Source organism: Desmodus rotundus, chromosome 9 (genome assembly GCF_022682495.2).
Source record: "Desmodus rotundus isolate HL8 chromosome 9, HLdesRot8A.1, whole genome shotgun sequence".
NCBI lineage: Eukaryota > Metazoa > Chordata > Mammalia > Chiroptera > Phyllostomidae > Desmodus > Desmodus rotundus.
Window position 1 is genome coordinate 77,208,203 of NC_071395.1, and position 25,502 is coordinate 77,233,704.

At 55.2% G+C, this 25,502-nt stretch overlaps 1 protein-coding gene across 1 annotated transcript in view; it reads right to left on the bottom strand.

Annotated features, from left to right (window-relative positions):
- The window catches only part of RPH3AL (rabphilin 3A like (without C2 domains)), a 132,298-nt gene that overhangs the window by 42,536 nt on the left and 64,260 nt on the right, over window positions 1–25,502 (bottom strand). The window contains 1 exon segment of the mRNA XM_053910484.1: window positions 8,989–9,075. Coding sequence (XP_053766459.1) covers window positions 8,989–9,075 — 87 coding nt within the window.

A 25,502-nucleotide genomic window follows, 5' to 3' on the forward strand; every position in this document is an offset into this window, starting at 1 on the left:
GGCTTTTGGGAGTAATGCTGCAGTGGACAGGGGTGGGCAGGTGTCTGTCTCAGTCCCTGTTTTCAGGTCTTTAGGGCGTTTATCCAGCAGCGGAACTGCTAGCTCACTCCTTTTTGGAGGAACTGCCGTGCCGTTTTCCACTGTGGCCGCACCATTCTCGCTCCCGCCAGCAATGCCCAAGGGTTCCGCTCTCCCCAGTCCTCACCAGCACTTGTGATTTTTTGCTTTTCACGTATGAGCCCTCTTCATGGGGGTGACGTGGCAGCCGGTTCACCTCTAACACCACAGCCTCCACCCAGCCCTCCAGATCCCTCTCCCTGTTCTATTCTTTCTTCCTCCCACTCAGTACCTAACATACTGTGTCCTTTGCTCGTCTGTTTGGTTGTGTTCATTGTCTGTTCCCTCTCTCCCTCCCCAGCCCCTGCTAGAATGCAAACTCAAGGCAGAGGCATTTGGCTATTTTGTTCACTGCAATTTTCCAAGGGCCTGAAACAGTGCCCCGAACACAGTAAGTACTCAGTGACTATTATATGAATGAATGAATTAATTAATGAATTAATAGAAAGACAGTTGTTAGAAGGTGTTTTGGGGGCAAACACACCTTTGGTTCCATTAATTATTAACCTGGTGTCTTTGGGCAAGGGACCTTTCTTGTAGCCTCAGTTTCCCCATCTGTCACCTGGGGGCAACACCTCACTGGGCTCCAGTGAGGGGGGAAGCCAGATAGTCACTGCCTGGCCCATAGTGGGGACCCAGTGAATGTCCACTACTCAACGCCAGACGGGGTCCTCCTGGTGTGCACGGGTAGGACAGCTGGCTCAGTGGACGAGCACAGTAGTGAGAAAGTCGGTTCCCTCTTGGATTGGACAGCATCTCAGAAAGGAAGCAAGTTCCTTCTCCAATGCATGGACACAGGCCCAAGTAGGCACCCCAGACAAGGGGCAGGAGGGGGTGGGAGACTGCCCTGCCCCAACATGGGAGGAAGGGGGGCTGGTTGGCGTCAGGAGTCTCTTTCTTCTGCTACTTCCACGTGTGTGGGAGGCCAGGAGCCTGCGCTGATAGTGGGTCTGCCTGGCAGAGCCGTGGTGCGTGGGAGGTGACCAACACACTGAGGAAGTGTGACCATCCGGGTCTGCTAGGGACGCTGCGACAGCAACCCAGAATGAGCTATACACAGATGGCAAGGAGCTCAGGCAGCCACCCTCCCGCCCACCCGAGCGCTGGCCCCCATTCTTGACTGTGCTCACGGGCCTCTGGAGGGGACCCTCTGGTAAAGCTGTTTGCAGCAAAAATCCAAACTGCAAGTAACAGCAGGACCAGGAGAAAACCAGCGTGGGGAAGCAGATGGCAGCCTGCACTGAGCCCAGGCTGCCCGCCAGAGAGGCAGGTGCCACAGGGATGCTGGGCTCGGCTGGCAGGGCTGCTTCCCACTGGCGCTGGCTGGGAGGGAGGGCACCCCTGCTTCTCCCGGCCTCCCGCAGGCCTGAGCCAAGGTGGACTCTCCCCAGGGGCCCTAACTGGGCCACTGGTCACGCTCCAGGCTGGGAGGGTTGGAGTTGATTTAAAGACCCCCACACAAAGCCACTTCCCTATTCACAAAGTCCTCTCACAGTCCATCAACAAGCAGGAGAGAGGGGCCCGGAGGCAGCACTGCAGACCCACCGCCAATGGCATGGAGAGACCCCAGCCAGTGCCATCTGTGATGAGGCTTCCGGGAAAACCAAAAGCACCCTGCTGGGAAGAGATTCTAAGGTGATCTGAACAAGGAACCAGCTTTCCTTTTTTGCAAACATCTCTTTCAGTCAACAAACATTTCCTGAGCCCTTTGATATGCAAAGCACTGCAGGGAACACCGTGAGTACCTGGGCGCAAGGCCTCTGCTGAGCTACGTCAGGATGCCTGTGACCTGGGGAGGCTGAGCCTCTGCTGAACAGAGAACTGCGATCTAGTTGTCTTAATCAGCTTTCAGATACTTACAGACTGGCCTTCGCCCCTTTCTAGAGCACCCCCCTCAAAGAACGCCTGCATCCTCCGAGAAGCCTTCTTACTTCAAAGATACCTTTTAGAAAGGCTGGAGGAATGCTTTCAAGAATCCTGGGGAATCTACGTTCCAATTAACGTTTCCACTGATTACAGTATAACTTTAAATGAGTCACTTTGGTTTCTTTTTTAATGAATGGGGTTAAAGGTTAAACAGCAAGTGAAATGAGTTTCCGGAGAAGCCTGACGCAGCCCCCACCCCCAACAACGTTGCACAAACACACGCTGTGAATGTGTGGGAAGGAAGGGCACGAAAACGCCGGCACAGGAGGGATCTGACGTCCACCTACAGGCGGTCTTGCCTCCAACACAGGCAAGCGGGCTGGACAGAGCAAGCGTCCCTGCCCACCTGGGCCCTGCCTGCCTGGCAGGGACCAGGGTGCAGGGTCCGAGCCCCTTCCTGGCCAGCCTTACTGGCATGGCATGCCTATTGGTTTCTGGTGCCACACAGGAATTTGTCCTTCCTCCTCTAACCCTGTCTTTATCCTTGGGATAAATAAGGATAATAGAAAGTAACCAGGCAGCCGTGAGAAGGAGCTGGGATGAGGCGCTGCCTCTGGGAAGGTACACTACTTTCAGGAAAGCTCAGTAGTGGGAGGCAGGGAGAGGCAGGAAGAACCAAGGAAACAGCACAAACCAGAGGCTGCACATTTCCACGTCCACCCTAGTTCTAATGGCCAGGGGCCAGGCCACGGGACAGTCACAGGTGCCCCCCTGTGCAGCAAGCAGAGCATCCCAGGTAAGATCCTAGGCAAAGGAAGAGGCAGCGAGAGGCGTGCGTGCTGCCTCTGGTAAACCCTGGGGCCACGGCGCTCACAGCATTTGACAGCATATAAATGTACGCACTCCAGGCAGAACACCAGGAACCGCCAAAGTCAGGCAAAAAAATAAAAAAATTAAAAAAAATTAAAAAAAAAAGGAATCAGTGATGTGGGAAAGGAGCTTTAAGACTTTTCAGAGTGGAGGAAAAATTAAAGGAGTTGAAACTGACTGGGAGGAAGACGATGGATACAGAAGACAGAATGGAAGCGCCATCTTCAAATGAAACGTGCTCCCGAGGGAAGAAATGTGAATACTCAGGAACAAAGTAGTAAGCAAAAGCATAATTAAAAAGCTTTTCTGAATCACACATCCAAATATGTTCGTTCTATGCAAAAATCAGTGAAAATGACCTAGGTAGAGCAAGACGGAAATTTTAATTTCCATATGTATTGGGGCAAAGTAGGTTGACAGCTGATTGTCTGGAAAATCATATAATGATTAATAACAATAAAGAATAAACCGTGTTTCGTGTACTCACAACTGTACACCTACTTTTGCACACGCACAGACCCCCCCATCCCGGCCAGGTTACTTAAAGGGGAATCAAAGCGGGAGCCTGGCCTCCGACCCCTCCCCATGTCTCGGCTCTGGCCTTGAAAACAGCGCTGTGTCGGGCATTGGACCCTGTCATCTGCTTCTCCTTCTCTCAACGGGACATCACGGGCTCCCCTGAACGGCTGCCTCTGCTGCACCCTCGGCACTGGGAACCGTCGTCCGTCCGGCTCCCAGGTCCTTCTCGGGGTTCTTCGGGTGTGCTCGATGTGCCCGTCAACCAGGCCGCTGAGGACGGCTTCATTCCCTGTTCCGTTTCTTTACATCTTGAACACAGCTCGGAGTTTATTAAGGTACCAGCGGGGGAACCAGGGAAGTGACTAGAGACTGTACCTGCCCACAGAAGGGGTGGAGATGAGGTGGGGCGGGCAGCTGGGAAAATGAATGCTTATGTGAGCGGCAGGCTGAGAAAAGGCAACGGCTAGTTGGGCAAAGAATGTAGTTTGGTGCGGTCACAAACCAGCACGTTCGTGACCACCGGTACAGTGGACCAGGGGCTCCGGGCTGTCGGGAGCGCCAACCAGTGATGAAACATTAAAAACAACCACCACCATCATAAGCAGCAAATGATAAGGAAATATCTGTGGTTGTTAATGGGAATGACATGGTTATTATCCTAAAAGTCACTGAGATATAGTACAACTGAGTTTTAAAATTCATTAACAACACTCATTTTCAGAAATGAAAATGGTTCATTTGTTTCTTTTTCAAACGTGCTCGTTCTTTTTTCAGGGGTCCTGTTTGTTGCATTTGGTTGCTATGCTTTCTCTTATCACTTTTAATTAATTTTAAAACCTTGTTTACATCTCTTTCATGGCTTCACTATCATCTCTAGTTCCCCGGGTGCCGATTCTCCACCTGCTGCCTCTCCCTCACGGTGGCCCTTTCCCGTGTGGCTGGCAGACAACAGGCGCAAATCCACAGGAGTCCAAGTGCAGAAGACTCTGGCCGACTGTGTCGTCAGTCGTCTTCTTTGTACAAAGGCAACAGTTATTATCGTATAGCAAAGACTAAGAAAACACATCGATGTGCTCTTACTGTGTTTTTATTTATTTATTTTTAAGATTTTATTTATTTATTTTTAGAGAGAGGGGAAAGGAGGGAGAAGGAGAGGGAGAGAAACATCAGTGTGTGGTTGCCTCTCACATGGCCCTCACTGCGGACCCGGCCCACAACCCAGGCATGCGCCCTGACTGGGAATCGAACTGGTGACCCTTTGGTTCACAGCCCGCGCTCCATCCACTGAGCTACCCCAGCCGGGCATCTTATTTAAAAAGATTAAAATCACATACCAGCCTATTGTGAGGTAAATCCATAGTAATCACTCAAGTGTCTATAAGAAAAGAGGGAATATAGACACCGATGTTTATTTTTCCCTTCTGAGAATCTGTTCATGTAAAACGTGGCCGAGAAGCTGTGCATACAGACCGTGCAGTTACTAGTAAGAGGGGAAAGGAAATAGATGTCTTAAATTGGCGGAATATCCATACGACAGAATGTTTATAAGGAGTTAATGACCACGCCGAGAACTAGTTATGATATATGTGAATTGTAAAGCATGGGTTCAACAATATAAAGGGAAAAAAAGCAGAAGATGGGAAGTAAATATGCCAAAATGTTAACAGTGATTACATGGTAAGATTATAGGTATTTGGGGTGTGTATTACTTTACACATTGTAAATGTCAATGACCCATTATTAACTTTATAATCAGAAAAGGGTAAAATGTATCTAATATTTTTTAAAATGAAAACTCCTAGGGGAACAATAGTCAAGAACTTAAACATCTGGGGTAATATTAAGTAAGAAAGATAAAATATAATACTGACTCTGACATTATAATCTACAGTTTATTCTCAGTACAGCAGCCAGAGTAGCCTTTAAAACTAGGGGGAGGGTGAAGGTCATGTGTCTCCCTGACTTCAACCCTCAAAGACTCCCCACTTCCCTCAGAGTAAAAGCCAAAGTCCTTGCAATGGTCGGCGAGGCCCAGCATGATCTGACCGCCTGCCACGTCTCCGCCTGCCACGTCTCCGCCTGCCACTTCCTCTCCCCACTCCGACTAAAGCCAGCCACACTGGTCTCCTTGCTATTCCTCAAAATTACTAAGCACACACCTGCCTCAGGGCCTTTGCACTCACTATGCCCTCCATTTAAAATGCTTTCCATCCCTACAGCCACACAATATGCTTCGAAATCTGATCAAACATCATTTTATCAGGAAACCCTTCCCCGACCCCCCATATAAAGTAACAGCTACCCCCATTGTTCCCAGCACCTTTTCCTACCTTTATCCCAAGCACTTCATCACCACCTGAGACACAGCAGCACTTACTTAACTGTTTGTGGTCTCCCTCCCACCAGAAGAGCTACCTTGCCTGCCCGTGGAAGATGCCCAGGAAACGTGTGCTGAGGGCCCGAAGGGATACCCACACCAGCCCGCTGACCCCTCGAGAGCAGAGGGCTGAGGCACACACCGCTGCACCGTGCAAAACAGGCAGCGATGCTAACCTGACAGCCCCAGGGACGTCTAACCAGCGTTCATCTCACTCCAGAATTAAAACATACTTAAAAGCCGGAGATTATGGAAGCGAAGCATCTGAAAGAAAGAAAGATAAGAGCATTCGGGCAGAGCGGTATACCAGTCTCCATCAGAAAACTTAAGTTCTTCCATTGGGATGTGGCTTCTACAGCAGGACAGAACTCATTTTTTAAGATTCTGTTTATTTATTTTTAGAGAGAGGGGGAAGAGAGGGAGAAAGAAAGAAAGAAAAACATCCGACGTGAGAAAAAAACATCAACCAGTTACCCCTTGCATGCCCCCAACGGGGGAGCCGGCTGGCAACCCAGGCATGTGCCCTGACCGGGAATTGAACGGGCACGACCTTCTGGTTCTCAGGCCAGCGTGCAATCCCCCACGCCACACCAGCCAGGGCGGGACTCCTCGTTTTTATCACAGATTCAGAACGAGCTATCTATGCGGCACTTAAAATGACATTTTAAATGCTCTATTTAGCTATTTCTCTGCCGTGATTAGATATCTTTCTAAGGGAAAAAAGGCATTAGGGAACCAATTACCCTGTCACTCTCCCACCCCTACAGCAGGCAGGAAAAGGCAGCACCTGCGTGCGGCACCCACGGGCACCCAGACTTGCAGGCACACACACTTTTATGGCCCATGCACGCCTACTGAACGTCCGCAGCTGGCCTGGTCCTGCAGAGACGGACTGTAGCATCCTTCATCCCGCTAAATTAGCTGGACTGTAGAAGTGCAAGGACAAATTGGTAGCATAACGCACAGACTAATCTTTTTGCCTCAGGAAAGAGAAGAAAATTCATCCTCAGCTATTTCAGGTTTTTCTGGCCACCGCAGTGCCCTGGAGATTAGGATGGGCTGGTGGTGAGCCCCGCAGGTGGCATCTCAGGACGGTCAAGGATGCGAGGGTAGCTCGTGGCGGGGATGGACAGGGACCACTGCCTCTGCAGCCCCCCCACTGAATTACTAGGCTGCCACATTCGTCTTTCCTTTCGTCCACCTTCTTTTCCATGACAGCTCCTTCATCTCTGTCCTCTAACAGTTCAGCTGTGACTTCATCCTGCTAAGGTGTCTCCCACAAGATACTGTTTTAAGAAATTTCCTCTCTCATCAATATCGGCATCTTAAATGGGACCCCGGAAGACCAGGAGGACCTCAAGTTCAAAGAGGGCCCTTCTGGCTGGGGGAGAGAGGGAGGCCCCTAACACTGACGGCGTGACCGTGCGAGGTGACATGGGCACTTCGCACATTTGATGACCTCGCCGAATTCTCACAGCTTCTCTAAGAAACAGAGATTGGCACCTCCGCTTCAGGGTGAGCGAGCAACCAGGGGCCTCCGGCAAGACAGAATGTGAGTTCACATGTGGAGAAGCTTTCCTGTTCTAAAGACACAGCAGTGACAGAGAAACGGCTCCAAACGCAACAGGTAAACTGATCTGTGTTCAAAAACAGGACGTATATCTCAGTGGGTAAGAAACTCCAAATATTTGCTCTTTTGAGGAGCTGCGAAGGTGCAGCCTGCGGAGCTCTGGGTTCTGAAGCAGGTGGAGGCACCTGGGGGCTTGGTGGTCCAGGGCACAGGGACTAAAAGCGTCCCAGGAGAGGTGGGAGACGAGAGCCAGAGTCACTGAAAATGGGGGCTGGTGAAGAGATTTCCCATCTGGGAAAAGAGGCTGATAAATGCAGAGATTCCTCACCTGCACCCCCAACTAGAGCTTACCTGAGAGAGTGAAGGCTGAGGGGGGCTGGAAGCAGCACACGGCCAGGGCTCTGGGAATAATCCCACTGTCACCACGGCCACAAGGCTCCTCACTAACCAGAGACACCTGGCTCTGCGCGGGGACGCCCAGGAGGGCCTGGGTGGAGGTGAGAAAGTGGGAGAAACTGATCCTATTCGAGATGACCACGCAAACCCAAGTCCCAAAGCACCCGAGGAAAGCTGATGCTAAGAAAGGTAATCAACAACACCAACAGGTGGGAGGAAGTCCCACAGACTGAGTGAACTGGAAGACCGCACCGAACCATTTACCTGGAAAGCAGCCCAGAAAGACAAAGAAATGAACAAGCGTGGTTGGGAGCCACGGAGGATGGACTGAGAGGCCCTACGAGGTATGGGTTCCCAGACGTGGAGACAGGGGAGGGCGGGACAGCCACGTTCGAGTACAGCCTGGCTGAGAAGTTCCCGTAACTGAAGGCGTTTCTGGATCCTCAGATGAAAAGCGCGCACCAAGTGCCAAGCAAGATAATAAAGAAAAAATCCACACCTGAAAACCAGGGGCATATTTCCTCTGCCGGGCTTGTTCTGGTCCCCCCATCCCTGCGTCACGACCCTCCCCAGAAGCGGCCAACGTCCTGCTCTGGTTTGGCCCCGCTGCCGACGCTGGTGCAGTGAGGGAAGCCCTGGGTTTGGGGTTAGGAGATGCAGGTTTGAGCCCCCCACCAGTTGCTGCCTCACTGAGCCTCCATTTCTTCCCCTAAAAAGGGGTCAGAACTAGAACTACAAAGCCTGAGCACCGGAAGGGGCTTCGGGGGGCAGCATCGCAGCACACCACGGCTGCATTTATTTGCAGCTCCCGCACCAACCAGCTTGGTGCCCACGAGTCTCCATTTCCTGTCGGTAGAAAGGGATAATAATAGCACCCACACGGGGGGCTGTGAAAGGATGGAACGAATTCATACATGTAAATAACTGAGCGCAGTGCCAGGCTCCTGGTGAACGTTGAAGCTGGGGTGGCCACTACTGCTGCTATAATAATAGACGCCCCTCCCAATGCCACATGACCTCCACTCAGTGTGAAGGGCTTCCCACTGAAGCCACGACCCCAGGCACAGCAGAACCAGGGCCCACGGCCGCCCCTGCACCCTGAAAATGAGCAAGCCAGCAGCTGACCCCTCCCACTCTTCTCTCTGGTCACCCCCACGAGGTCCTCCTTGATCCCCAGAGGAGCTTCTCCCCATGCCCAACCATGAACTTCCCCAAATGGGGTGGGCCCAGACCCGGCCCCAGGCCCCCCACCCAGTTGCCCTGGGCACCCTACCTCTCTCTGCTCACTGCAGATCTTACACAGCCACAGGGGCCGCTTCTGGCCAGGGGAGGCCTCGATCCCACATTTGGTGCAGACTTTCTACAAGAGAGAGGACACGGGAAGGTAAACACTTCAGCTGCTTCCTCCTCAGCTGAGGGGCTGGCAGAACTGTGACCGAGGAACCCTGTGCCGTATTCCGAGGCTTTTGCTTCGGGCCAGAAGGGTAGACAACCCCAAGGGCACGGGTCATCCAAAGTGTGTGGGTGGCTTTGGGGAACAATGGCTGTGCCCATCCACGGATCGCCGCGGTACAGACTCGCCCCCACAATCACGTTCTGCAGGAGCACAGCAAACACGAGCTTGACGAGCTTGCAGATCTCACGGCCGCATCCTGTTCAACAGCAGAGGACTGGAAAGCGCCCGAACGCCCATTCCCGCGGAAGATGGGAGCCCAGGCGACGGGACACGACATGCCCTGTACGCCGCAGAGCGTGTCCGTTCCTGGCAATGTGGGCAGGAGGTGATGCTATTCAACAGAGGAAGCACGCGTCTGTGCATAAACACGCGACAACCGCACCACGCAGGTGCCCGACCAGGGGAGGAGACGACACAGCGAGAAATTCCAGTGACAGCTTGAGGTCTCACTTTAAGCCAAGTCTCTCCATCAAATGATTCTGGGAATCCTACTACGTAAGCTTTAGGCCCATGTTACGGGTGGGAAATCTGGGGCTCAGAGTAGGTTGAGAATTTGCCAAGTTCACCTCAGGTGTGACTCAAGCCATCATATAACTTCTTCGGACCCATAAGCAGCCAGAACCCAGTTCCTGCAGTGTTTTTCTTTCTGCGGAGCTGCTTAAGCTCATAACTTCTAAAGACGTACTCTGTTTCCCCCCAATGCCCAGCAGCACAGGTGCTGGGAAAGGCTGGTGAAATGCGCAAGAAGGTGGGGGATTTGGTGGGGTTGAGACGTGCTCCCGGCTAACCGGGGCCCGTCTGACTCAGTGACAGCAGGTCCTCCTCTGAGAACTGTCACGCAGGGCTGATCCATCTTTCTACCACGGGGAAGCTGCCCAGTCCCTGCAGGTTGGGGGTTCTCTCCTGCCCCCCACCCGCCCCCTTCACGGAGGGAAGGCTGGATCTATTGCTTGTCCTTTTCTGCAGGCTACCGACTGAGCAAGAAGCACACCTCTTCGCGGAGAGGAAAATGTCACTGACTTGGCTTCCCAGAGCACGTTGTCACTGCCTGACTGGGCAGCTGAGCCCAGCGCTGCAGCGGGAGCCCGCTCTCGGCGGAAGGCAAGCTCTGATACCTTCTCGGGGTGTATGCATTTGCTACCATCCAATACTAGGGTATGAGAAGCGTCACTTTCCTCCTGTTTCTCCAAATAAAATGGCATCTTCTCCAAGCCCTCAGCTCCCTGGGCTAGCAAGAAAGTCCATTGCAGTCACAGTTGGGGTCCCTTCCCAGCTCCCGCAAGGGTCCTGGCTTGGGTCTCCCGAGGTGCAGCACATGTTGGAAGGGTCCTCTGTCTGGGGTGCTCACTGCTGTGCTGCTGTCCCTCAGAAAGGGGAGGGGCCAAGCTGCCTGTGTGCTAGCCCCGGGGCTCAGCCTCGGGGGGCGGGGGGGGGGGGGGCGGGGGGGCGGGGCAGGGCGCAACAGCCTGGACCCCAGAGCCTCGGGCCACCATCCCTGCCTGGTCTGGAGCTTCTTCTCCACTGGAGCTGCCGCTCAATACTCCTCGCAACTCTCACTCCCAACCTTTCTACCTCTGGGGCAGGGCCCCCATGAGCCCATAAGGTGGGCCTCAAGAAGCACACACAGGCCTCTCCTCCCAGGGGTAAAGAGAGAGGAAGGAGGTGTGAAGCCAGGCGGCTGCTTTCCTCGCTAATTCCCACTACCGGGATAAGTAACTGGTGCACATGTGAAGAGGTGTGGCCCTTCAAGGGGAGAGATTTTCCTATGACGTTTTCTACGTGCTTATAGGGTTTGCCGACAGCTTGCCCTCCAAGCAGAGTGCTCTGCCCCCTCCCCGTGAGACAGTGGCGCTGGGAATGAGGAGAGAAGACCAGGTGCTCCCCTTTCCCGAGCAATTGTCTGTGCTAGGCAACAAAGGAGGAAGGAGGGGGGTGGTTAGGATCTCCATTATACAGGGGAGGAAACTGAGGCTCAGAAAGGTTAAAGACTGCCTGAGGTCCTACAGCTAGTTAGGGACCATCGGGATTTGGGAGGTTCCTTTCTTCCAGACCTCAGGAGAGCTGGATGATGCCCTCCTGGGCCTGGTGTCAAGCTGGTGCCCATGGCTCTCCAAGGAGCTGCTGGTTCATATGCCTGGGAGTGTGGCTGATGGCTCTCAAATGAATGGGCAGCTCTGGCTGGTGTGGTTCAGTGGATTGAGAGCTGGTCTGAGAATCGAAAGGTTGCCGGTTCAATTCCTAGTCGGCACATACTTGGGTTGCAGGCCAGGTCCCCAGTAGGGGGTGTGTGAGAGGCAATCGATGGATGTATCTCTTGCAAACATCAATGTTTCTCTCCCTCTTTCTTCCTCCCTTCCCCTCTCTCCGAAAATAAAATCTTTTAAAAAATAAAATAAATAAATGGGCAGAGAAGTGGACAGAACAACCTGGAACGAGGCTTTGCTGGGGATGGGTGTGTAGACGCATGTGCCCACCAGCTCCCTGACGTTGGTTCTTGGAGCCCCGACTGGGGCTGGGGAGTCTGGCTCCGCCCTCCTCACTATTCCTCAGGAAGGAGGGTAGCCGCTCTTCACAGGAGAGGGGTTTCTAGCTGCAGGCAGGGAGCTCAGGCCCAGCGGCATCCTCATAGCCTCCCTCCCACTCTGTGGCCTCCCTGCCCTGCACATCAAGCAAAGGTGGGGGGAGTATGGCTTCTGCCCCTGTCTTAGTGAGCTTGGGCCGTTATAACAAAAACCCACAGACCAGGGGGCTTAAACGACAGACACGCATCTCCCAGTCCTGGAGGCTGGGACTCCTACGGGGGTGCCAGTGCGGCTGGGTTCTCAGTGAGGGCCCTTTACGTTTGCCCCTGCTCACTGCGTCCTCACAGGGCGAAGGGAGAGCTCTGGTCTCTCCCTGTTCTTACCAGGGTGCCGGCCCCAGTGTGGGTACCCACCCTCATGGCCTCATGAAGCCTAGTCACCTCCCAAAGGCTTCAACCCCAAACACCATCACACTGGAGTTGGGGCTGCAGCACGGGGATTTGGGGAGGACATAGCCCCTGACAGGGAGAGTGACCTTTCTTTTGCTTCTGCACATGGGGAGCCCTAGAAATGGGCTCATCCTCACCTGTGTCAACCCGGATCACTTAGAGCTCAGTCCCCCTGGGGCCTCGACCTCACGCTGCCCTGCACTGCCACCAGGTTTAGTTTCCAGAAACACAGCTCTGAGCCTGGTCGCAGCTTGGTGCCCTGGGCACAGGCTGGTGGGGGTGGAGGGGGCAGGCCTGGGCGGGCCCTTGGGCAAGCCACTCATGCCTCGCTAGGCCCCAGACATTCTCATTGGTAAAACGGGATAATATTTATCCCCAAGGGTTATCTTGAGGGTTATTAACTGAGATACACATGAAGAGCAACCAGCACATAATAAGCATTCAGTAAGTGCTGGTCATTATTATCAGCGACAGCCCCTGTGCCCTGTTCGAAACCCTTGCGTGACCCTCCTCTAGACCTGCACCGTCTGCTGTGGTAGCCACCAGCCACATGTGTCTACTTCAATGAAAATTAATTACAATTAAATACAATGAGAAACCCAGTTCCGCAGTCCCACTAACCAGATTTCAGGCGCTCAATAGCCACGTGTGGTTGGTGGTGAGCATATCGAATGGCACAGAAATGGAAGATTTTCATCATCGCAGGAAGTCCTGCTGGCTGGCACTGGGCCAGCGGACCCAGGCCTTGGTCTTGGCACCTCAGCACCCCGTCACCCTCCATGGCCTGCTCCTGCTACTCCCCCACAAGGCCTCACTTCCCATCAGACCCGTGTGCTGGGGTGTCTTTCGTCTCCACCCCACCTCAGCCCACCCCTCTCCATCTGACTCCTGCCCACCTTCCAGGTCACTGATTCCTGTAACCATCACCTGCAGGGCGCCCACCTGGAGCACCGTGCCGGGACGGCAGGGCCCAGGCCTTGTGTGCTCCCAGTGAAGCACCCCACGCTCGGTCCCAGGTCAGCCTGCCAAGCCTGAGGGGCCCCCCGCTGCACGCAGGAGTGAGAGGTAAGCAGGGTTTGAAGGATGGGCGTGCGCATGCCCTCAATAAGCATCGTCTGAGTGACTGAACGTCTGCGCTGCTGGGGGCAGGGAAAGAAACCAGGGGAGAGAGCCCAGAGCTGCGTCCTGTCTTCTACCCACAGGCCACAGCAGCGGACCGCCTGACTGGGGACAGAAGGGGTGTGGGCCAGCTGCCCCCCAGAGGCTGGGTGGGTCGAAGGCTGATGATGGTCAGCTCCCATGCTGGGGTGGGGGTATGTGTGTGGATGGGTGGCATGTCCCAAACGTTCCCTCCTGCCTTTGCCCCATGGGGTGCTGTGGGAGTCAGGGGTGGCCTGACGAGGGATGCCCCCCTCGCCCACGCACAGCCCTGTTTGCAGGCTGCCAGGCTTCAGTGGTGGAGCCCACGGTCAGATCCCGCCCCCTCTCTGCTGTGCAGCGTCTCTGGGTGGGGAATCCAGGCCAGCAAAATGATAACATGCTCCAGTTCAAGTAATACCTAATTGCTACTCTACTAAATCTCGAATCAATGAGAGACTAATGAGCCTTTTCCCCTAGGGGCTTGGTCTTTATTCCCAGGATCCAAAAAAAGAAAATTAAGCAGGTAGTATTTTAAAAAGCCACTGAGAGAGAGTGTGAGCCAGCTGCGACTTTAAGGGAACACTGCACAGCCATGTCAAGGACGGCCCCGGGGCCTGGGGGTGGTCACTAGCTTCCCTGCCTGGGACGGGCTGGCACTGAGCGGAATTGCCCTGGGCAAGTGAGCACTGGCTTCCCTGGTGTGGCTGCCTCGTGCGTCCCCCAGCCTGGAACTGTGTCTGAGGGTTAAACACACCAAGTCTGGCTTCTGGACCTGACGCAGAGCAGATGTGACAGAAGCCCAGGCCACCAGTCGGCATGTGCGAGCTCCTCCGTCCAGTCTCGGGCACTCTAGGCCCTCCATTTGCAAATATACACCCAGCCTGGAGCGCACGTGCAGAGGGGGCAGCTTGGGGAACAGACCACGGGACACAGGCTTTGGGGCGGGGCAGCGCAAGACGAAACCTTGGACTTGGTGCTAACCTTCTCTGACCCTCGTCTGTGAAACGGTGGTCACAGGCGGTGGTGCCACAGTGGAGAGGACCAAGGGAGACAAGTCATGAGCGCACTCGGCACAGCAAAGGGTAAAGAACAGGCGACAACCACAGTCCTCTCCCTCAGGCCTCCATCAGGAAAGGATGCCAGCACCCAGCAGTCACACAAGCCAGAATGCAGAATCACCCTCCGTCCTCACTCCCCCTCATTCCTACCCGAATAATCCATGTCCAAGAACATGGACTCTCCACTGTCAACTCCCCTGCGTCACCCTCCCCACCCGGGCTGCCTGCCCCCTCCTGGGCCCCTCCCAGCAGGTCTCCTGTAGGAGTGATCTTTTCAAGATGCAAATATAATCTTGTTATTTCTCCTGCTAGCCTGAAAGCTTCCAAAGATGCCTCCTGTTGCTCTCTGGATGAAGACAACCCCTTTCATGCGGTGTGTGCCGCCTGCTAAGGCTAGCCCCTGCCTCCTGGCCAGCCCCTCCCCCTGCTCCACCGCACCCAGCCCAGCCTTCAGTCCCCGGCCCTCCCTGTGCTTTACCTACAAAAGCACCTTGGCATATGCTGCTCCCTCTGTCTGGCATGCACGTGGTCATATCCTCTCTTCACTAACCTATACGTTGTTCAGATCTCGGCAAAAGCACCCCTTCATCAAGGAAGCCTTCCCTGACTTCTTATCTGGTTGGAGCTTCCGTAATAATTGGCTCTTGCCTCTTGTCCTCACCTCTCAGGAATTTCACCCTCATTCACGTGGCCCATGACTGCCTTTACTCCCCCCCCCCCACCCCGGTGCCCCAGGGGCCATGTCTGTTCTGTTCACCGTCCTATTTCCAGTGCCTGGCACAATGAGTATTTGCAGAATAAATGAGTGAACAAACAGGAGCTACTTTTAGTGTGACAATGAGAACACACGATGTGGTCCCTGCTGGAATGTGCCCGTTACTGGGGAGACTAGATGCACCGAGACGCGAAACACTCGCTGGGCAGCACAGGGCAGTGGGACAGGAGAGCCTACACCCGGAGAGTGTCCAGGGGCAGTGGGGCCGCTGGCTGGACAGGCCTCACTCTCAGGCTGGCCACACCACAAGTGGAATGACCCGGAGTGTCCTTTGTGAAGGGTCGCACCCCACATGACTCCTTCTTCCTGCCCCTCCCCCCGCCCCAGGAGCACCCTGCAGGCTGCCTGTGTGTGCAGACTCTGATTGGGTGCCCTCCTTAACATCCTCCTAATCCTGGCCACTTGGGGTACCCCTGGACTTCCTGGAGCACCTCCATTGCTATCAGCACCTTCATCTTCTCACACCGCAGCCAAGAGGCAAGAAATACAAGTGTCTTTTCTCGGCGAGGGGCAGCAGAGCTCAGGCCCCTGGCTCCCAGGCTGGGCCTTCCCATCCTCACAGTGAGCCCCAGCTCCACGGGGGGATTTCCAAACCGACTCCGATCATTAGATGGGAAGGCTGCAGGGCCAGTGCAGGGCTGGGAGCAAAACTGCTGGGGACGCAGACCCTGAGGCGTCTCAGGAACAGTGGTCCGAGAACATTCAGTAACTGGAGGAGAGCCACGCACCCCTCCACAGGCCCCAAGGCTCGGCGGCATAGCCATCTATCACTCAGACAGCGACGTTCGTGACGCTCAGCCAACCGAGCACAGATGAAAGTGCCCCAATGTTCGGTACGTGGCGGCAGGAAAACGTAGCTGTGCTGCAGAAATGACTATTGAAGACGGGTAGCTTGAAACTATTTGGTGCTTCAATTCAACAAAGGTTTAGTCAACCCTGGATGCCAGGTGTTGTTCTAGGAGTGACGAGGATGAATGAGGCACAGCCCTCTGTCCTGGACGAGTGTCCCGCCGCACGGAGGAGAACTGGCAAGACTCATTTGGAAAAGGACTTTTCCAGGAGTTCAACCAGCTGGCACGGACAATGAGACAGTCTCTCCCGGGAACTCTGCTGCAAACGAGGCTCACGGCGCGGCCGACCCCCGACCCCGGACCCCAAGAAGCAGGGCGGGAGGGGCTAGGAGCAGATGACGGCGGCTCAACAGGAAGCACCGTGACGCCGTGACGCCACACGTGCGCTCTCCATCACACGCGGTGTTCTCGTGGCTGCAAGGCAAATCTCCCACACGGAAAAATCCGGTTGTGTTTTAGGGGAAGCTCCGCAGCGATAAAAATGATGGTAGAAACAGAAATAGTGAAAACAATCACGGCGAAGCGGTACAGGTACTGAAATGGAGCAATATTCACAATAAATTAAGTGGGGGGGGAAAGCACGTTACAGACAGAACGCACAGGGTGATTTCCTAGCACATAAATATGTATATGTGCCTGAAGCTATTTAGAAGTCAATATATGCAGAGAGATATCGGCCAAAATGTAAATCAAACTGTGCTAAGTCAAAGCCTATTTTAAATGGATAAGCAGAATTCCTATTTAAAGGAAGCTTATGCTAAATGTTTTGGGAAATCACTCGCCCCCAACTTCATTTTTTGACCAGATCTGGATTTTGTGTGTCAGGGTGGATTAAAGCAGCGGTCCCCCACCTTTTCGGCAATTGTTCCACGGACTGGGGGTGGGGGGCGGGATGACTCAAGCCAATTACATTCACGCTCACCGTTCCTAACAGGCCACAGACCAGTACCAGTCCTCGGCCAGGGGCCTGGGGACCTCTGGATTACAGAAGCTGAAATACACGCCCAGATAGCCAGGAGACAGAACTTCTTGGGAGACTGTGGTTTGAAAGCAGATGGTCAGCCCCGCCCCGCACCCCACGGTGTCACTGGGTCACTGACCTCTGATCAGGGGCTCAGCCCTGCTCGTCTCCCAGGCTTGCAGGTGTTCCACCAGCCCGGGGGGCGGGGGGGGGGGGGCGGGGGGCTGGAAACGGCCCCGTGGCCATCTATCCAGAATCTGGAAGCCAAGTCCCGTGCCCTGTGGCTTTACACAGTTTAAATACTGATGTGCACAGTATAGTTGATAATTTAGGGACCACTTCAGCTACACCAGGCCCCAAGCTAGGTATTTTATGTAGAACCTCCTTTCAGCTCCACAACACCCTGGGGAGGTGGGTACTGATGTCCCTGTTTTACGAATAAGGTAATCTGAGGCTCAACATCGAGTCACTTGACCACAGGGAGGTGGGATGTGAACCCGTTTGAGCCCCGGGTAGCTGCCTGGACAAGAGACTTTTCGAAGCGCTCACTCTCCCCCACACTCCAAATGAAGACAGCGCTGGCTCTCTGGGTCTGGGCCCCACCTCCGCAACTACAGACCAGGTCAAGCCCCAACTGGGAGAGCGCACAGCCAGGCCCCTCTTTCCATCCATTAGGACACAGTCTGGGGGCCAGCGGGGCACAGGGCACTTTGACCTTAGCCTTGACCACTGCAAATATGGCGTCACCAGAGCCCAGAGACATACAGCCTGAATGCCAGTCACCTGCTGCTTGGTCTGAGAAGGAAGCCAGGAGGCTGCGAGAGAAGAATTTCAGAAGGAAGGCAAGTGTCTCTCTGGTCCCCACTCTAATGCCCCACCAGGGAAACATCGGCCTTCCTCCACCCCGGCTGCGCCGACAGGTGTCGTTACCCAGTTCCTGCCAAGCCTCTTCTAGTCACCAGGCTTCTGCCAGGCTGCAGCCACCTCGGAGGAGACCCTCCCCTCCCTCAGATGACATCGCTCCGGACCACCCGCACGCCCCAGGCCTGTGAAGTCCCCCGCCCCCAGCCGCCTGTCCCCGAGGAAAGGAAGCACTGCAGAGCTCAGGACTCGCTTCCAAACACCTCCTCCTTCCACCTGCCACTCACTAGTCAGTGAGCACTGTGTCTGGGGTGGAGAGGAGGGTTAGAAAGGCAACAGAAGCAGCTCTTGATTATGACCATTCACGAACGCACAAAAAGAAATCATGCTTTGCATGGGCTTTGGATCATCTCAGCCCTCATGCCCCACTGTGGGATCTGATGGGGGTAGGGGGAGATCAAGCAGGATGGGACCGCCCGCCCGCCTGCCCACCAGCCCCTTAACTCTTCCTGGCCACAGGTATCCTCAGCATCGCTTCTGAGCCCAGAGGCTGTGTGCCTGGTTTTTGCCTCCTTTCCAAAGCACATGGGAAACAAAGGAGGTTTGAGCTCTCTCGATGGGGCCCAAGGGGCATGCACCATGGTTTCAAACAAGAGCTGGGCAAAGGAGGGGAGGAGGGTTATTCAATCTGAAGCTGGGAGGAAGGTTTTAAAAAACCAGCCGCCAACCTAATAGTGTACGATCAAAGCGGGACTGTGTGAGCCGTGGCACTTGGTCTCGAGAAACTCATTCATTCATTCGACAGGCACCTGTGGAGGAAGCGCCGGGCGCCAGGTCCGTGCTGCGCGTGAGGTGTCCCAGCCCCGGGGCCTGCGTGCACAGACATTCCGTGTGACGAGTCTGAAGGGCGCCGACGCAGGGCTGTGTGCATATAAGCCAGACATGCACATAAACGCAGAAGGGACAGGGAGCTGGAGGAGACAGCCAGGGACAGTTCCCGGACCCAGCGCTGCCTCATGCGAGGGCCCACATCCACCCCAGAGGCGGGGGTGAGGCCCTCATGTGGGCGTTTCTGTGAACAGCTCACCAAGGCCAGCAGTGGCGACTCCATGTGGGTCCCTCTCCTCTGAGGGGGGTGACAGAACCTCTGGGGCCTGAGGAGAGGACACGTGTAACAGGAAAGGAGATTCAAGATTAAATTCGCTTTTTTCCAATACAATATTATTTTGAAATTTCAGTGTTACAAGAGAATGCGCAGTTTTCTTATTTACCCAAAGGAAGCCTGGGCTTCGGAACCCCTGACAGGGGGAGGCCCACCAGCTCCTGGTCTGGAAGCCACGTGGGGACTCCACGCTTGTTCCCGCAAACACCTGAGGGGACCTTTCGGGTGTGCCGAGGCCTGTGTGGGGATGGGCCACTCCCTCCAGGGCTATGTGAAGACCAGCACTCATTATGCAGAAGAACTTGCCGCTCCTCTAAGAAGGGGTCTATCGAGGGTTCTGGAACACACCCCTCCTAGTCTCCCCGCCTGGCATGCGCCTCGGGCCTGCCCTGTGCCTGGGCCAGCCTGCCAGGGGAGGACGACTATATGGCAGATGGAGTCCCACCGCCGTCATCTAACTTTCTTTCCCTGAGCCCTGAACCTGGCCTGCTCCACCCTGCTTGGCCCCAGCAAGTCCTGGGACTAGACTCCTGGAGCCTTCCTTAGCTTCTTGCTTCTGTGCCTGACTGCCAGCCCGGGCTCCCGGAAGTGACGGAAACTGAGCTCGTCATGTCCCCCAGACTTCCAGCCGCAGGTCCACGGGGCTCCATCGGGACTGCTGAGGGATGATCGGGCCAGTGGTCTCCCAGGACGGCCACGGCACACAGCGGCCTGCGGCTCTGTGCCTCTGCTCCGGCTGGGAGGGAGTCGGGGCAGGGGAGGGCCCAGGTGGTGAAGGGAGCCGCTTACGTCCATCTTGCTCCTTGCTGCACGGTTACTTGGAGTTACAACTCATGATGATGATAACAGCTACCATTTATTGGGCACTTATTCCATGCCTGGCACCAAGCTCAGCGCTCAGCACACATGATTGGGATCACATTTAATCTCATTTACGTCTTAATGGCCCCTTGAGGAAGGTTTTACGATCTAAATGTCGGGGATGAGGCTATTGGAGGTCCAGAGATGTTGGTGGCCTGGCCAAGTTCACGTGACGAGGAGGTGGCAGAGCCAGGATGCAGACCTGGGTCTGCAGTAACAAAACCAAACGTTTGCGTGACTCGCACTGTGTGTGGCTTCAGGGCAAGTGCCTTGATGAATTATTTCCTTAACTGTGAGGGGACCTGGGCAGACCGCTCAGGTGATTTGTCCAGAGTCACGCAAGGGCAGTAGGTGGAGGGCAGACTGGGGTCCGAATCCCGATCTCTCACCCATGCTCTCTGTGACCCCCACACTTGCTGAGAAGATGCATATGGGGCCCAGGAAACAGATGTCACTGGGAGCAAGTTATCTCATGGACAACAGTGGTCTGAAGACACGGGGGCCCACTCTCCGAGGGAGACATTGGCCGGGAACATGAACACAGGCGATGGACAGCCACACAAAGCCAGCTGCAGGCTCCCCCAGCCCAGCCCTGGTTGTATAATGCCTCTGTTTCCCAGAAGCCCTGGGGCTGGGCCTCCCACAGAGAACATTTCACCCAGGGGCATACCTGCCACCTGGCAGTCACCTGGTCCAGCCTCTGTTAAAGAAGCCTGTTTCTCGGAGTAACAGTCAAGGCAGAGGCTCGGTCTTTTTTATCTTTTATTTCTTTTGTCCTCACAACCAGCATCCTCCAAATGCCCTGCCCCTCAGCAGTGCCCTGAGCTAATGGCCACAAGTGAGCCTGGCCCCTTGGGGACTGCCCCGAAGCCCCACCCGGCAGGGAGAACTTGGCTGTGGTCGGCACTGGCCGTGCAAGGAGCGCCTGGCCATGTCTGCCGAGAAGATCCCAGGTCTGAGATTCCGCTGTTCCGGGGCATGTGACCAGTCTCTCTGCCTGACCCTGAAACCACAGCCCTGCTTTTCCGTGGGCGGCACAGGAGCCTCTGGCTAACCTCCCACAATCCCTTCCCCTGAATTTAGTGCAGGTCGGGCCCAATGATGTCAAGTGCATTCAGCAAACACTTCCTAAGGCCCTGGACTAGGCAGATAGCATGGCCAGGCTCCCAGGCTGAGGGGCAGAAAGACAAGAAGACGGATGCACGCATATGTCCTTGACCCCCGCCCAATGCTGCAGCCTCGCCAAGCCACCATGCCTACCAACCATGCTCCACAGCCTGCCCCTCGCACTCTAGGTGTTTCCACGCCTCTAAGCGTTTGCCCCGCCCGTGACTCCTGGCTAGTAAACGTCTATGTATCCTTCGGCTATCACCCCAGCGTGTCCTCCTCCGTGACCCCTTCCTTGACCCCCTCCCTGACCCCACGCACTAGTCGCTCCCTCCTGCTGCCCCCACAGTGAGTCTGGAGAGGAGTGCCAATCGCCTCCAGTGCTCTCCAGTGACTGTGCACAGACCAGCCGGCCAAAGCCAGGAGACCCTCCCACCCCCAGCTCTGCCCCCACCAACTCCGCATGGGACATTCCAGCCCCTCGGCAGCCCCACCTGTCCCAGAGGTGAGCACTGTCTTCTCTGACCTCCCAGAATCGTCGTAACTCTCAAAAGGTCAGTTTATGTGAAAATAGCCTCTCCCTTCTCCGTGCTCCCGCCAGTGCCCGGGACACAGGAAATATCCTCGAAGCCAGTAAATACCTGTTGTAGGAACTGATTTTTTAATTTGGAAAATACAGTGGACTAGACAAACACCCTCAGGCTTCCTAACGTTCCAGTAGCGGCAGCACTAGTGATTAATTAGGGGCCTGGGTGATGTGCAGGAACAGAACTCCAAGGGGAGCGTGGCAGGTCTGGGCCGGGCGCGGCGAGGCCCGACCCTCAGGCCTCAGCAACGCCAACCCAGGTGTCTCATTTATGCTGCTAAAGTCAGCAGCTTGTGCCCAGGGAATGGACTGAGGGCCCTGGACACCATGTGGAGGCGGTTAGACTTCATTCTGCAGTCAGTAGGGAGCCACTGAAGACTTCGGGGGTGGGGGGAAGGGGAGGGCTGGAGGGCAGCGCACACTGATCAGAGCCACCTTTGAGCAAGATGAGCAAGCGGAGGAGCAGAGGATGAGTTGCAAGGCTAATGAGACTCCCACGCAGGCAGCTGGGGGCCTGGTGGGGAGGCTGTGCAGTGGCACCCGGGGGCTCAGGCCTCCCTCGCTGGAGGCTCCAAAGTATGCACCTGAGAGCTCAGCATGGCGGATGTGATTCCTGGGCAGATAGGAACCCCTCCCAGCCTCAGTTTCTCCATCTGTAGCCTGGGACAATCACCTCTCTCACAGAAGACGGGATGGCAGGGGTGAGAAACAGTTTGTGGGGGAGAAGAAAGATCCCTCAAGCTGCCTCTAAAAAGGCCAGTTTCTTTCTTGGTTTGGAGGCCTGGGCTAGAGGGAGCCTCTGCAGAGAAGCCGGCTCCCCCTTCCCCACCCCCGGCCCAGCTGCTTTCATCAGCAGGAGAAGCGCCCTGATGCCCTCCCTCAGGGGAACAGAGGAACAGAGCTCAGGCTAAATCCACCTTGAGTTCAGGTCAGCCAACAGCCAACAGTCTGCGGCAGGAAAAACAAGGCTGATTTGAAAGCGATGAAGAATCACAGGTCTTCTGAGTGTGGCAGCTTGCAGGGTGCAGCCAGCGCGGTGAGGCCGGCGTGTGGAGCGCCCGCCACGCCATGGACTGGAAATGCCATTATCTGTTATTTACCACAACAGAGGACAAGAGGCGGCACAAAATTACTGTTCCTGGTAACAGCTGCTAAACGGATTTGCCAACACTGCTTCCTGCTGTCTGGGTTCTCTCAAATCTACAATGGCCAGACCTGGGGAAAAGAGCCCCTAAGCTCTGTGGCAAGGGGCCCGAGGGGGTGCCAGGCAGCTGTCTCCAGGAAGACGCTCAGCTCTAACCCTGGCCCAAGCCCACAGATGGTTCGCCCACTCTCATCCATGACTCAGTAACCACAAACCCTTGCAGACCCCCAGGTGTGTCCAGGTTCTGCCCAGCCAGCCCTGGAGGTGTGATGCACTAGTGCAAAGTCCCAGGCCCACTCTGTGGGGCAGTCTGCTTCTGCGGGCGCCCGGGGGGCCACACCCTTCCACATACTGTGGATGGTCGGCACCAGGGCTACAATCCCTTCCCCAGTGTTGGGGGCACTTAGTGAATGGCCTTGGCACCCAATTGGCAAGCTGGCACCAAACATCATCTTCCTTTGGGGGAGTCTCCTACAAGTCTTCAGCTCTTTTTGCTCCCCAATGAGTATGAGAGCAAACTACTGAACTGAAGTCTAAGGCCCTGGCTATGCCATCAGGAGCAAGTCCTCTCTCAGAGCCTCAGTTTCTCTTCCTGGAAAATGGGTATAATCACTGTCTTTTGCCTACCTACCACTGGGGGGCTGCGGTGAGCTGTGAAAGGTATATGCCATTACAGAAACATCAGATACGCAGGGGATGGGGGTGGTCTCAGAAGCACATGCCAACCCCCACACTGGCTTCCCTCCATTAAGAGGACATGAGACAAAGGAACTTGGAAGGCAAACCTACCATGGCTTTAAAACCACAACAAACCAAGCTCCGTCCAGCCCTTGCAGCGTCACTGCCCCAGAGGCTGCTCCTTAGCCGGCACCAGCCCCCCAGGTCGGGAGTGGCAGCAGCCACAGCTGTGCGCTAACACCCATTTCTCTGTGCCTCTGCCACACAACCCCGGGGTACCGTTCTCAAGCATCCAACAGGCTCTCTCCAGCCCCACATGTTCCCCCTGCCAAATCTGCTTCTGGACTTGACCTCCCCAGAGGCTCGCTTGATTCCTGAAGAGACAGCCCTTTTCTGTGATGGCTCAGCTGCCTACAGGACACTCAGCCTGGCACCCAGGCCCTTCACAGTTCTTGCTTCATTCTCTCCACCCTCCTTGGCCTGCCTCCCTCTCCCTGCTCTCTCGTCCACACCCACTGCACTTCCTTCTCACCTTGTGCTACAGAGCTGTGCCTCCTCCTGAAATGCCCTCTCCTGGAAGGGTGGGCACCTCGGTCTCCACCCTTCCAGGCCTGGCTCCAACAGCTCTCCAGGGGCCGGCCCTGCCGCCCTCTGCTCTGGATCACTCCATGCCTTCCACTCCGACAGTACCCCTCCCACTGCACTGTTATCTGTTACCACGGGTGAGCTTCTGAAGGGCGGGGCTTCGCATGCAGGTGAGCCAAGTGGGCAGGGTCTTCAGAGGGCTGCGGGAACGGACTCAATGACGGAATGACCGGATGACCACAAGGCTGGTCTCCAGGAAGCTCCCGGTCTTGCCACCCGGGGGGGGGCCTCAAGGTCCCCCAGGCCCCACTCTCATTCTTGGCAGCTCTTTAGCTGCCTTTGACCTTGAGCTGAAGGTCAGCGGCACCACAAGGCGAACAGAATGGTCTCTGGGCTGCAGAAAGTGGTGAAAAAGAAGCTACTTTGGGGGAAGAACAGTCATGCCGCAGGCGCCAGAGCAGCAAGAAAGGAGTGTGCATTACTGGAGACCTTCTGATCGGCAGACTCCTGCGCAGGCAGATGTTCCAAGATGCTGCGTGGTGTCTGGTCCAATCCTCAGCTCCAGCAACAGCAGCCAAGTCAATGCCTGCCAGCAGCCCCTGAGACGCAGTCACCAGAGCAGGCCCTCAGGGCAGACGAATTAAGTGACTTTTCCCCGGAATTTAGGAAACACCAGTAGCTGAATGAAAAAATCCATTTTGGTAACGGGGCACAAACATCTGAATTAGGTGGAGGAGGAGGAAGGACACAGCGGGGCCACTCTGGAGGCAGCTCGGACGCAGTGGCCATTGCTCGGGGAGGCTGCTGCCTCCGTGGCCTCGCCTGAGGGACAGCGGTGCTGACAGCTGGGTTTGGAAAGGGAGCGAAGTGGGGGCGGGGGCAACTGGATGAGTTTCACTGCATCCCCATTCAGTAAGGAGCCCCTGCAAAGGCCGCACCCCTCATCCTTGCGCTCTGTTGGTAGGAATGTGAAGTGGTGTGGTCGCCATGGAAATCGGGATGACAGCTCCAAAAATCCAACAGAATGACCACGTGATACGGCAACTCTGCTTCCAGTCACCTGCCCCAAAGAGCTGAAAGCGGGGACTTGGGGAAATATCTGCACAGCCGCATTCAGAGGAGTGCTGTTCACAGAAGCTGAAATGCAGAAGCAACCCAAGTGTCCGCTGCCAGACGAATGGACCCACTAAGTGGGATGTCTGTATCCAATGGGCTCCTAGCCTTGAAGAGGAAGGAAATTCTGACCTATGCTACCACAACATGGATGAGCCCTGACGACAGCGTGCTAAGTGAAATGCGCCAGCCACAAAAATGCAAACAGTGCACGATTCCGCTTTGTGCGAGGCCCCTATGGTAGGCAAGTTCACAGACGAAAGTAGGAAGGCGGATGCCAGGGGTAGGGGTGGCTGCAAATGGGGAGTTATGTTCACTGGGACAGAGTTTGCTTTGCAAGATGAGAAAGTTCTGGGACAGTGGTGGTGATGGTCACACACCAGCGTGAATGTACTTAATGCTCCTGATATACTTGAAAATGGTTAAAGTGGTCAATTTTATGTTATGTATATATTACTACAAATTAAAATATAATTTT